The following is a 13,505-nucleotide window of genomic DNA, read 5'->3' on the forward strand; positions in this document are numbered from 1 at the left end:
AGAAAGAAATGTATGATTCGGAGGGAAGACAGGGTGATTGAGTAATTGCATTTGGTGCCATTAAGAGGAGCTGCCATGCTGGTGGAAGGAAAAGCGGATTTATTAAATTTGTCTCTATCATATCTGGATAGAAAATACACACAGTGGTAGAAAATTTTTTATATTAGAGATTAAGATGTGTTAAGGTCACGTGATCACATCAAACATTTCAGATGCAAACGGCGAACAGCTCTAACCTCGGGCCAAGGGCAGGGCTTCTTAACGTCAAAGCGAGGATGCAGCAGAAAAAAAAGACAAGTGAAGATAAAATGGAGATACAACTTGAGCTTTTTTAACACGCAAAGTGTGACACCATATAGATAAGAACTGTTAATTCATTGATACACCATGAAAACTTCATATGAGGTAATAGAAAGGCAATGGTATTTTATCTGCACTAACAAAGGCTGATGGTTTAATATTGCCTGGAATTAGTCCGTCCTGCATGGTTTCATGTTTACTCCGTCAAAGTGTAAAGAAAGAAGAACACAGTCTCACCTCGTCTTCCACTCTTCATCCGCTTTGGAGCGGTTTTTCCGAGCAGCTCGCTGTTTTTCCTCGAGTCGCTTCTTCTCCTCGCTGGCAAGATCTATCAAAATATTTGACATTTTTTGAGGAAGCAAATGAAAATTTCCCCCCAGTTTCAGTTTAGGTTAAGTGCCACCAATCATTACCGATGTCACCGTTCTCCATGGCTCGTATGTCCGGTCTGAGCCTGCAGTCAGTCTGAGGGATGGCTCCCTCCATCTCCTTATGCAACTCATTCAGCTGCATCGCAAAGCATGTGAAGTTGTACATCTGCAATTAAAGATTGCGTTTGTACGTTAAAACATTGGATTTCTTCTAAGAGTACCCAATAAAGATCTAATGGTGCATTAATCAGCAGGACCTGGACAGAGTTAGCTGGTCTGGGTGCTATTTTCCACAGCAGCTGGCTGCCAGGAACCACCTCCACAGTGTCTGCAGGTGGTGAAGGAACCTCCTCCTGATCCTCAGCGCAACCCTGAACAGCACGACAAACACAAATAATGCTGAACAGACAGATGAGCTCCAGCCAAGATGCATCATTACAGAACGTGTTAAATATGAACACTAATGATCTCGGTCACTTTCCATTTTTACCACTGGATGATATTACTCATGCAAACATCACAACAGTAAAGTGAAGGGATTCCACAGTGTTCAGGAATTCATACCGCATTGCCGCCCTTCTTGTCCTCTGCCCCTTTTTTGTTGTTTTTCTTGTGTGCTTCAAAGGCAGATGGGTCAACAACATAGAGGCACTCTGTCCACTTCCCATAGAGAGCACACAGCTTCTTTTTGCTGTCAAACACACACAGACTTCAGAGGAGTTGTTGTAATTTCGTGAATACGTACTCTAACCTTAACTGTAACCACACAAACACACACGAATGTCTCGAGGCACAAACACTAGTAATGATTTCAGTAGGAATGATTTTTTTTTCCCATTCTGTTTTTAGTGTCAACATAACAAAAGCTCAAAAAAAAAAAAGAGAGAAAAAACCCACACAACACTTTTGCGAGTGGGAGACTTCTGGAAATGTAATGTTTTGAATGAAACCAAAAATCTAGTTTTTGGCCTGGACATCACGTTGAGATAAAAAACAACAACGAGAAAAAACACAAGATCTTCTCACCTTCCTGCTTGTTAGCATCTGTTATTGCTGCACATTATTTATCAGCATATAAATCTGGTCTGGCTCTTGTGATCATGCACACTAGTTATGTTTACGATGACTCACCGGATTTGCTTATCCTCCATCTTTAATCGAACTGCCCCCGTTTTTGTTTTTACCGTTTGCTGATTTTAACTGCCTCTCCCACACTCGAGTATTTTGACTTTTATTTTGTCAAAAAGGCAATGAGTTATTAACCATATGAATTGTTAAGTGATTATTTGCACAATGATTCAATTAGAATAGGTTGATACTACATTTTGTAGATCCTAATTTAGAAATGAAGCACATTTAAACAGCTGCTTATTCAGACATATCCACCCAAACATATGGGTAGGGGTGGATGAGGGAAAAATTGATAGTATAGGCAGATAAATAAGCTATCTGACACTCAATGTCATTCCATGTAATATGTAAGAAAACTAATGTTTCATAGTGTCCTATGGTATGTTTCAATGTGTGATGTAGATTCTGACTTAAAGGTTAAAGAGAAGGCATTTTCTCCTACTCTCACATCACTATTTTATTCAACATTCAAGACTGAAATCAGTCTTCTCTGCAAAGACGGCTCATTATTTAAAAGACATCTCTGAACATCTTGCTCTACCTTTTATCCAGAATATATCCTTCAACTTTGTGTAGCTCTTTTCCAAAAAGGCCACATGGTTTGAAGTTCAAGTAGCACCTTTCACCAGTTCTAAGTGAAAAGAGAAACAGGATGAGTCACACAAGACTTCCTCATTTGCTCTGTCTGTTTTCTCCAAGAGCAACACTTCCCCGAAATATTTTATCAGTTGTATCACACTTTTTCTTTAGCCATAATTTGAAACACATGATACTTAGATATTAGGTCAGTGCTACGTGTTCCTTTTCATGGCTGCATGTATTGTGTTATAATGGAAGCATGAATAAAAGGAACACGTTATTAAGTAGCGTAGCTTAGCTGGCTAATGAAAGAAGTGTTTGATGTAAAACATCATGGCTCCAGGCCACTTTTTTTTTTTCTTTACTTGCCTTTATCTAAGAAAGAAAAACCTCTGTTATAAATTCCCATGAAAGCTAATGACAGCATTTTAAATCTTGTAACACAAACGTCAGACTGCTCTTGACAATACAACATAAAACACAGTTTTTTTGTTTGGTTGGCTAAGCATTGTTTCAATTTAACTTTACTGCATGTGCCAGTGATGACAATGGTTTCATTTTGTTTTTCATGAAATAATGTAATAAAGACCAAAGGCTGCTTCCTATTTAATCATCGCACATTAAAAACATGTTTAAAATGCAAATGCAGACAGAATAACACTGTGAATCACATTTCACTTTATTTCTTTGCCTTATTTTAATTAAGACATTTTAATGCTTCAATAATTCTCAACAAGTACTTTATGTACAAGCATTTTACACGCTGATCCTCTTACCTGTGGTTGACCACCTCCACGTTTCCATACTGTTCAATCCACAGCTGACCAACAATGATATTGTGAACACAACATGTGGGATTTGTCCATGTGTAGGCTTCATTGTGCCTGGAGGGAAAAAAACAAAACAGTTTGGCACAATGTGCACTTTCAAAATGGTAATAGAAAAGGCGATAGGCGAATTGGTAAAAGGATAAATATTGATACAGGTAATATTTCCTTTTTAAAAACAGCTAGCAGCTCTTACTTGGGCAGCTCCAGTGTGATTGTGCCTTTCGGCTCAGCTTCCACACTCTTGCCCCAGAACTTGAGTTTGGGATAAATAGAGCCATGAAAAACAAAGTCCTGCTTCAAGCCCTCAGCGTGGAAGGCGCTGACCGGAGGGTGATGGCTCACCTGCTCTGAGATGAGCCTGAAGCCCAGATCCTCCCTGAAATAACCAGGGACACAGCTATGATGAATGGAGGCATTTGAAGACAGCTGTGTATGTTTGGTTAGCTGCACAGCAGAATTTAAGAACTTGTTGCTAGATAAAATACACTCAGTGGCCACTTTATTAGGCACGCCTGCTCAACCACTTGTTAGCACAAATATGTAATCAGTCAATCACACTGAAGCAACTCTGTGCATTTAGGCGCACGTGACCTGCTGAACTTCAACATGGCATGATCGTGGGTGCCAGATGGGATTGTCTGACTGTGTCGCAGAAACTGCTCATCTACTGGGATTTTTTTTGGCCCAAAACAGAGAAAACATCCAGTTAGCGTTAGCTCTCTGAATGCACAACATGTCGAACATTGAAGCAAAAGGGTTACAACAGCAAAAGACCACACCAGGTACCACTCCTGCCAACTAAGTTTAAAATTCCCACAGCCAAAATTGGACAATACATGAATGGAAAAATATTGTTTGGTCTGATGACCAAACAAAATTTCCATCTCTGCTGTGACATTTGGATAGTAGGGTCAGAATTTCGTGTAAACAACACGAAAGAATGGATTCATCCTGCATTGTATCAACAATTCAGGCTGCTAGTGCTGGTGTAATGGTGTGGCAGATATTTTTTTGGCACACTTTGAACAATGTTTAAACTCCACAGCCTACCTGAGTATTGTTGCTTACTAATTCTAGTTCTTTATGACCACAGTATACCCATTTTCTGCTTCCAGGAGAGTAACGACCCTATCACAAAGCTCAAATTATCGCAAACTGTCTTTTTGAACATAAATGATCTGAAGTTAAAGTGGGATCTGATCTGCTATTCACAATATGCACCTAATATAGTATCCAGTGAGTGTATTTTGTTAATTATCATCATAAATAATATCCCACACTAAAGACTGGGTACTTCAAAATGTTTAATTGCAAAGATATTGCTCAGAATTTTTCATACAGTCAGGTTTGGACATAATCTGGACCAGCTCACTTACCTGACTAATTCATAGGTTTCTCCCAGTAGAGGGTTGAATGGTTTACCTGTTCGCTCCCACTGGGAGGCCACAGCAGACACTGCAAACGCAGCCACACACTGCCACAGTAGATAAAAAACACACACCAAATCAGAGAAACTAAACTAGAAGCAAAAATTTGTTAAGCTGTGCCTGTGGGCAGTTTAAGTAGAAAACCTATGAACTACCTTCATTCTCTCAATAGAATCTGAAGATGCGTTGGCCTGGTGAATGAGGTACGTGTGCTCCATGTACTCTGTGAGACGCTGCAGGAAGCTAAGCGGCTCGTTGAAAATCACTGGCATTGTAATCTTGGAGAGCTCCTGAAAGGGACATCGAGGCGAAATGAAGGACAAGGTTTCATTACAAAGGGGAAATAAGGTCTTTTGACATGGCAGTGCTCTGAGCTGCTGAGTGTTAAAAAGGATCAGTGTTTGGTCGTTTGGTACATACAAGCATTTACGTTGCTCTGGACCAAAGTATCTACCGCATTAAGGTGACTATTTATTGCTGTATTTGCTGGTAATAAAAGAAAAAGCTTCAGCAAATACTTCAAATAGAAGAGTGACCTTGTGAGATAAAAATTCATCATGATTCATGAATACCCTACCACTTTACCCGAGACTTTCAGAATATGTAATTTTTTTGCTTGATCTCCCGAGTTGTGCTAGAGTAGGAGTAGGTTAGTTACACAGATGTCATAATCTTTATAAAAAAGGGTTTGTAATTATGTTTTTGGTTACTTGATAAATATAGTCATTCTCCATTAGCTCTTCTGGCCTCTATTTGGAATTTAAGTAGCTAAACGCTCAACTATTGTCACCACCAGTTGTCTAGCTTTCTTCTTCTTCTCTTTAGTGCTGAGAAAATAGTGTACATTGTGTTTTTTTCCACAGCTGCTTTCTGCGGTGATTGGAAACTAAACCTAAGGGTTGGTTCAGAGCTGCGGATTTATAATACAGTCAATTTAAGTTTAGTGTGCACTAATGCAGCTTAGGCTAAAAAAATGTATTTGTTTTTGTTAGTATCATAAATCAACTTACTGGCAAACTATTGGAATAGAAGTCACCACAAGTGTAACTAAGTGTTGTCTGCACCTGCACAAGGCTATTTTGCACAAGACCATAAATACCAAAGCAGTGGGTGGAATGATCCTCGTCATCATAATGAATGGGCAATAAAAAAACTCTAGAAAACCATTCTCACCATTCCAATGCAGTTCCTCAGAATACTCCAAATGCTGAAGTCATTTCTCGAAAACATTGGCGCCGGTAAGCTTGTCCTAAAATGACACGTGACACACATACACACATAAAATTACAGTTCTTCTAAAAAGGTGTATGTGATGCTTTCATTTTGTTCTATTGCACTAAAAATATTCCACTGGAGTAAATGTGCCAGACATACAATACCTGCTGCAGGCATCACATCAAGTGAATATAGTCAACAATAGCCTAATGTATTATGTGACACACTGGAACAAAGCCCAGACAGACAGACAATACCAGCAGCAAAGGTGGTTAGCAGGAATCATCCATCAGCAGCACTTATGTCCTGTCTGTCTCAAACTGTCTAATAATGTGTGCAGGCTGGAGATTAGTTTAAAGTACAAAAATAAAATGTAAAAACTGAGGGGTTAGCGCAATGATGACATTTAAAAATCACCCAAATAACGTGAACCGCACTCCCCAGCTGCCCGAGGGATCAGCCAACAAGGGATCATACTGCAAACTGATTATTGCATTACACTGTGACCTTATCAATATTTAACGGCTCCAACAGAGAGCCCTTTCTATACTACAACTCCTTCTTGCGCCTTTACCAGGCTGCCCATGACTCTAAATTATTCACACGGTGAAGTGGAAACACCTGAAGAAGTTAAAAAGATCGCTGAAAAAAAAAAGACTGTTCGAGTGGGTTATTAAATATCTAATATTGCATAGGTCTAACAGCAATATAGATTTGATCAAAATAGGCTTATGGAAAAAAGATTATAGATTATAGTGGTAGTAGTAAAGCTTAAATGAGAGGGATACATTTAAGGAAAAAACCCTCAAATTTCTCAGAGAAAAACTTTAATACTTTTGTGAAGACACTTTTTTAAATTGATTTATTTTTGCTTTTTATCAGAAATCCACATTGTTTTACTTAGCAACGTTGGATTAACGTGATCACACCCCTTACACCATTAACAATGTCGCATAAACTCAAATGGGAGGAAGTGCAACCATATCAATAATGTTACCAAGAACATCTTTGCTTCTTTACTACTTGCTTTGTAGTTCCTAATGAACAAAAAATATCATCCTGGCCAGATTTTCGTTGCTTTTCAGTTACATCAACTAAATAATCTTTTAATCCAACCAAGTGATGACATCGGTGGTACGATGCGGTTGATCCATCCTTGTAAAGTGAAGCAGTGACTAAAATACATTCACCGTGTTCTTGAAAATATTTGAATTAAAATTTTTAAAATAAATTTGCGATGTTTAAATAAAAGAAATTTAATTCATTTGACAGGAGTGATACATGTAAACACTGTTACATTTAAATAAAAATGCAACTGACTGGTATACCTTAGGCTTTTAAAGATACAGCACTCTATTATAAACATAAAGACCATCTATAAACTGAGACAGACAAACAACCACGCAAACAGTAATTATAACAAAAACGATAAAGACTGGACATAAAGACTGAAAAAAAAACAAACAAACAAACAAACAACCCCCCCCCCCAAGACATATTGCATGCATTAAAAACTGATTTGTTAATAAAGCACATAGATACTGCTGGATCAGATGACCCTGAACCCTCTCTTAGTTATGCTGCAGTAGGCTTAGACTGCAGAGTCTTCATGTGATGTACTGTTTCTTATTTACTGCTTTCTTTTCACTCTGAGTGTTTATACACTTGTACTCCATTTAATCATTAGTAATCATTAAACTCTGGCCCTCTCTCCCATAGTGTTGTTTCTCTTCCCTTAACTCTCATTGGTCCCAGGTAGCTGCCCCTCCCTCTTTCTGCTGGAGATTTTTTCCTGTTTAAAGGGAGATTTTCCTTCCTACTTTCGCCAAGTACATGCTTATTGTGGGTCATGTGAATGTTAGGGTTTCTTTCTAATATTGGAGGGTCTTTACATTATAATGTAAACTGTTTTGAGGTGAACGTGGTTCTGAACTGGTACAAGTAAATAAAATAAAACTGATTTTAATTGTAGTGGCACATTTTTAAAGTTTAATTTTATGTGGGTAAGGCCCTTCACGCATTTAAAAACAGATTTTATGAACAAGAAATGTATCAAATTCTCAGAGCTGAATAAATTATACATCTTCTGAAATGCATAATGGTTTATTTTGGCTTGCAGTCCTCTATTTTTCAAAGTCTTATTTTGGTTACCTCCACTCAAACATACAAAATGAAAAATATTTCCCAAAGTCTGACTGGGATTCTAATTTGGAATCCTAGACAACACCAAGCTATACAAAATTATTATACATACATAAATTACTTCATGTATTCATTTATCTATTGTCTTATTTAGTCCCTTCTCATCAGTACTGACTGATTTTCAATAAGATACAAGTAAATATTTTACTTTAAATTATATTTAATATTTTGCAAACTAAAAACAGATCACTGAAAAACTCTTCAGCCTGCTGTGTAGTCCGTGATGATACATAAATGTTTGCATCATCAGCATGGAAATGACACTTTATACAGTAGGCATCTGATAATGGGTAATATATGCATAATATATCTGCAAGAGATTGTTGGTCTTAGAACAGAACCATGCAGGCATTCCACAAAGGAACTTCATAAGAACGGGCACTGGAAAAGGTTTTATTCTGGAGTGGAACATCCGTTTGACAGTAGAGTGGACATTCCAGAATGCTCATGATGTGCAATTTCAACTTCCTCTAAGTTTTTCAAGCATGCCTCAAAACTAGCTTAAAGCTTACTGGGAAGAAATAATCTCTTTAAGATTATGTTAAAGAGACCCAAAATTCATAGTATGAGGATCTTCAAGTAAGAAAAATACCAGTCCTACTACTTTATCCTTACTTTCTGTTCAATTACAGGTAGGCACTTGACTTTCTTGGTCAAAACACAGATTTTTTTAAACCAGCTGTTAAATCAATTTTCATAAACCTTCAAGATCTAAAGAAGAATTAGGTTCTCTTAACTTAAAAATAAGTGCTGCTTTAAAATAAAATAAAAATTCTCCAATTCCTGACAGATTGAACATATGTTAGTGGTTTCCCTCGGGTATGTTTTTATTAGATTAGCATCAGCTCTTTAGTCTTTAAATTACACAGTTGACTGTGTACTGGATAAGTGTTTAAGAAAGTGGAAGGACAGCTTAATAAAATACTTTCATGTGTTAGCTAATGGAGTCTCTGATAACTCTATAAATTTGCAGTCAGTTCTTCTACTAAATGGTTAAATTAGGCATTAAGTGCATTTGTAGTCTATCGTACAATCAGAACCCTTTTTTCTGAGAATATGACCCATTGCCTAGGCCACCCTAAATTTTTTCTTTCTTTTTTTTTTTAACCTAATATGTTGTTACACATATCTGACACTAATAACAAATTTGAATTAAAGAATTAAAAATTCAACAATATTAGGCTGCTATGTTGTATGAAAGGGCAGTGACTTTGATGAGCTTGTTCATCTTTGGATGTGAGATTAAAAGTACCAGAGGTCAACAGTCCATTTAAGAAACTGTGATGGCGTATTGCAGAGCTGACCTATGCTTTGTTATCCCATTGGGTTGAGTCTCAGCCTTGTCACCATGGTGATCCTGCTCCAGCGTGCTGGCGGGGCTGCTGCAAGTGCTGCTTAACATGACAGAGCCTTCGTCCTCGTCGTCGTCTTCCTCACAGGATTGGCTGGCTACCGTCTCAAAGCCGCTCAGGGAAAGCTCAGATTCTGAGTCTGGTGGAGACAAACACATGTAGATGAGTCAGTGCAGGATTACTGTTCAACTGAATATCCTCTGAGTATCTAGAAAAAAGTATTGCTATTAGTTGGTCAATTAGAAGAAAATTGTGTATTATCTCAAAATTAAGAAATACCTTTTGTTTATCAAATGTTAAAAGGACAGTATAGTTTCCTTCCCATTACTGTAAGCTGACCGATCGATATAAAACACCCACCATTAGGGCTGCCACAAACGATTATTTTGATAGTCGACTAGTCACCGATTATTTTTGCATTAGTTGACTAATCAGATCATGCATCCATTGGACATAAAACGTACAGCTTATTGCACCAGCATGCATCTGCTCTTATATAACTATCATTAGCTTACAGCTTTAAGTGTTTAAGGTATGTGCTAACTAAAAATAAAGACAAGATGATAGTTTATAAAATTTTAATGAAATTTGCAGATTGTTTCGGTGAAGTTTAATAAACTCCTTGTTATCTAAAATATAACAGGACACCGGAGTATATTCTGGATCATCTCACACTTCTGATAATCAGTTGTCTTCTTGATGTTTATTCAGCTGTGTAAAAACTATAACTTTAATCTCAGCCAAACCGATTTACTCAGGAACAAATAAAATACTAAAAAAAAAAGCCAAACAATAACATTTTATCTAAGTGGCTTATATATATTTAACCTGAGTAGCGAAAGATGGCAGTGGGTTTGAAAACGATTTGCCGGGAGTCCGGTGTTCTCACGGGCTCTAGTGAGCCTTGCCCCCGGCTAGCTATCGAGCTAGTGGGTAACAGAAGTCTCTGAAAACGTCGGAGCGCTTTTGAAAATATGTGGCGTCTTGATAAACTGAGCAGATATTTGAGGTTTACACAGCTACATTCTCGCCTGAAAATATGTTAAACGTTTATTTTGTGACCCAGAAAGAATAATAAGAGTAATATTAAAACTAACATTGTTGTAAACTGAGCTGGGCTGCGCTATGAATTCTGGGACACAGCTTCTTCTTCTTCGGGGTTTAACGGCAGCTGGCATCCTTGTACATGCAGTGCTGCCATCTTCTGTTTCAGTCCGTTATTACACTCTTAAATCCTACTACTTATTCCTGCGGCTTTTGTGATCTTACAAAGCTTCAAACGACGTGTCGACTATTAAATCACTCATCGACGATTTTGATAGTCGACATAATCGTGACTAGTCGACTAATCATGGCAGCCCTACCCACCATTCAAAAAAACAAAACAAAACATTTATGGGCATTATAATTGTGCCTGTACATTTGAGAACACTGTTGCCGTGAGTTTGATCACAAAACACCAAAGACAAATTTAACTGATACGGACATATTGTTGTAAAATTTATATTGTTTTCCAAAACTAAATTCATAAGCTCAGCGTCCAAAATTTGGAAAAATGTACTACGAGTTGGAAGTATTAATTTTTGCAACAGATTAGACAGCACAAAAAATATGAATGACTTTTGGTTGAATGCATGAAATAGAAATTTAAAAAGCTGATCAAGGACCAAATCTGATTTCACAAAACAGCTTTGTGTGATTGAGAAGTCATTCACTTCCTTGTGTTACACTTGACTCAGTAATTGCAGTAATGAAAACTTGAGCATCAAGTGAAATAAATAAGAATGCTAAAAAAAGTGACTTTCACAACCTACGAAAAGGAAAGCTATCAACTTACAAAAGAACAGATAAATAAAAGTCATGTTTCACTGAGTTAGACTGAGCACTAACAAGAGCTCTATCTTATAATTTAGATGCAGTTTGGAAAATTAGAATTGCAAAACGCATCATTAGCAGCTTAAATTTGCTGTGAATGATCTAAAGCAATGACAGCTGACATGAGATCATCACATGGGGGCTGCAGATTTGTCAGCTGCACATCTATGATATGCATCTCCCTATTCATCACATCCCAAAAGTGCTCTATTGGATTGAGATCTAGTGGCTGTGAAGGACATTTGGGCTCATTAACGTCATTGTCATGTTCAAGAGATCATGTCAATGGTTTCTGACATGTTGCACCAGCCTGCTAGAAGCAGCCACCAGAAAATGGGTATGCTGGTCAGAAAGGGTGGACATGGTCAGTAACAATGCTCAGCATAAGCTATAGTATTTAAACAATGTTCAAATGGTGCTAAGGAGCCAAAAGTGTGCCAAGCCCGAACTGCCATAACCCATCTTCAACAAGGTTCACAGTATTTTGCATTTAGAGACATTCTTCTGCATATCTTGGTTGTAACAATTCATTCTTTGAGCTACTGTCGCCTTCCAATCAGCTCAAAGCAGTCTCCTCTGAAATCTAGTACCAACAAGGCATTTTCGCAACCACATTTTCTCTTTTTCTGACCACTCTTTTTAAATCCTAGATATGATTGTGTAGTAAAATCCCAGTATATCAGCCGTTTCTGAAATACTCAGATCAGCACATTCAAAGTCACTTAAATCATCTTTCTTCCCCGTTCTCATGCTCGGTTGGAACTTCAGCAGGTCATCTCAACCATGTCTACACACCTAAATGCATTGAATTGCTGCCATGTGATTGACTGATTAGATATTCATTTAGGCAGCAACTTGTTTATTCGTGGCTGCCCGGTAAAGTGTGCGATACAAAGAAGTTAGTTACTTCCTGATGAAGTATATAAAATCAAATCAGATCTGTGACTCGGATATTTGTTTCCCAGTTTTGCATTCAAAATAAAAAGACGAAAAGGAAAAACACGGCATTATTTGATTTTTCTCTGTGCTGCATTCATCATTTTCTGGTTTTTTATTCTCAGTTGAAAAGAACAAATTATACACTGATTACTCAACAACCACTGTTAAGGGAGCAACCAAAAAACAAAGTGTAATTCTGTCACTTTTGTGTTATTAGTATACAAAACATACAATTATTCTTTTTTTTTTCCTTGTTTGGATGCTTTCTTTTTTTTTTTAAACTAATTTTATGCTAACACATTGATTGTGCTACAAAAAAAAAAGACTAAAAAACCTCCTAAACCATTATTCACAAAAAACATTCAGTCATGCTCCACAACAATCAGTGCAAATGTCCCATGCAGCTCTGTTATTATTTCATTTTCTTCAGCCATGACTCCATTTTATCTATGAAAGCTGGTTAGATAACTCATCAGGAAAATCAAACAAATGAAATAAAAAAAAAAGTTTGAACAAATTAAAAACAAGCGAAAACACCACCAAGTCCGACATTTTCTCTTTTGTAGATTTTTTTTTTTAAATCTTAGCAAGCATTACTGGTATATATTTTTAATGTTTGTAGAACATGCAGGACTTTTTCACAGCATATTCATTTTCAACAGAACCACTTGGGGCTCGAGGAGCGGCAAACATACCGAAAGCATTCACTGACAGGAAAAAGTACTCCAGTGTCCTATAGGTGGATGAAAGAGCATTGAGCGTGAGTAGGAGCTTGCCACAAAGTCTCCTGCGTGTTTAATAACCTGTCAACTCACCAGAAATGGCGTCGTGGAACTCATCCTCGCTGAGGGCACTCCGTGGTGAAGATCCCTTGACGACGGATTGCTCAAGTTCGTGGTGCTCTGTGGCGAGAGTCTGCAGTGCCTCAGAGAGGATCTTATTCTTCTCCACCTCCTGCTCCAATTTCAGACTGCGCACCTGAGCTCACCACACACAAACACACACAGACAAAAGCAAACACGCTAATCACTCTCAGAAACAGAAACCATCGTGAATTCTATCCTCTGCACTCGATAACCACGAGCAAAGGATGGGCAAGCGTTCTCCAGGCTACCAAAATTTTATTCAAAGTCTCATTAAAAACAGAGGACAAATGTGCATGACTATGAGACAGGCTTTGATGGCAGCAGGCCTGCAAGTAAACAGCATGTTGACTGACTGATCCCCCCCCCCTCTGTTCTGTCCTCTCATTATCAGACCCATGGCGAGAGAGACAGAGATGGA

At 37.8% G+C, this 13,505-nt stretch overlaps 1 protein-coding gene across 3 annotated transcripts in view; it reads right to left on the reverse strand.

Annotated features, from left to right (window-relative positions):
* osbpl1a (oxysterol binding protein-like 1A) overlaps nt 1-13,505 on the reverse strand; it is a 35,509-nt gene that overhangs the window by 3,692 nt on the left and 18,312 nt on the right. The window contains exons 16-28 of one of the 3 annotated variants that reach the window (XM_085150690.1): nt 13,037-13,199; nt 9,360-9,546; nt 5,812-5,887; nt 4,794-4,928; nt 4,588-4,685; nt 3,405-3,587; nt 3,158-3,265; nt 2,344-2,433; nt 1,236-1,362; nt 929-1,042; nt 714-837; nt 538-628; nt 237-254 (exon numbers count right to left, since the gene is read on the reverse strand). In XM_085150690.1, the coding sequence (XP_085006816.1) occupies nt 237-254; nt 538-628; nt 714-837; nt 929-1,042; nt 1,236-1,362; nt 2,344-2,433; nt 3,158-3,265; nt 3,405-3,587; nt 4,588-4,685; nt 4,794-4,928; nt 5,812-5,887; nt 9,360-9,546; nt 13,037-13,199 (1,514 nt within the window). Of the gene's footprint in view, nt 1-236; nt 258-537; nt 629-713; nt 838-928; nt 1,043-1,235; nt 1,363-2,343; nt 2,434-3,157; nt 3,266-3,404; nt 3,588-4,587; nt 4,686-4,793; nt 4,929-5,811; nt 5,888-9,359; nt 9,547-13,036; nt 13,200-13,505 lie in introns of all 3 variants that reach the window. The other 2 variants (XM_085150688.1, XM_085150691.1) reach the window with 2 other exon arrangements.

The sequence above is a fragment of the Neolamprologus multifasciatus genome, chromosome 23 (assembly GCF_963576455.1).
Source record: "Neolamprologus multifasciatus chromosome 23, fNeoMul1.2, whole genome shotgun sequence".
NCBI lineage: Eukaryota > Metazoa > Chordata > Actinopteri > Cichliformes > Cichlidae > Neolamprologus > Neolamprologus multifasciatus.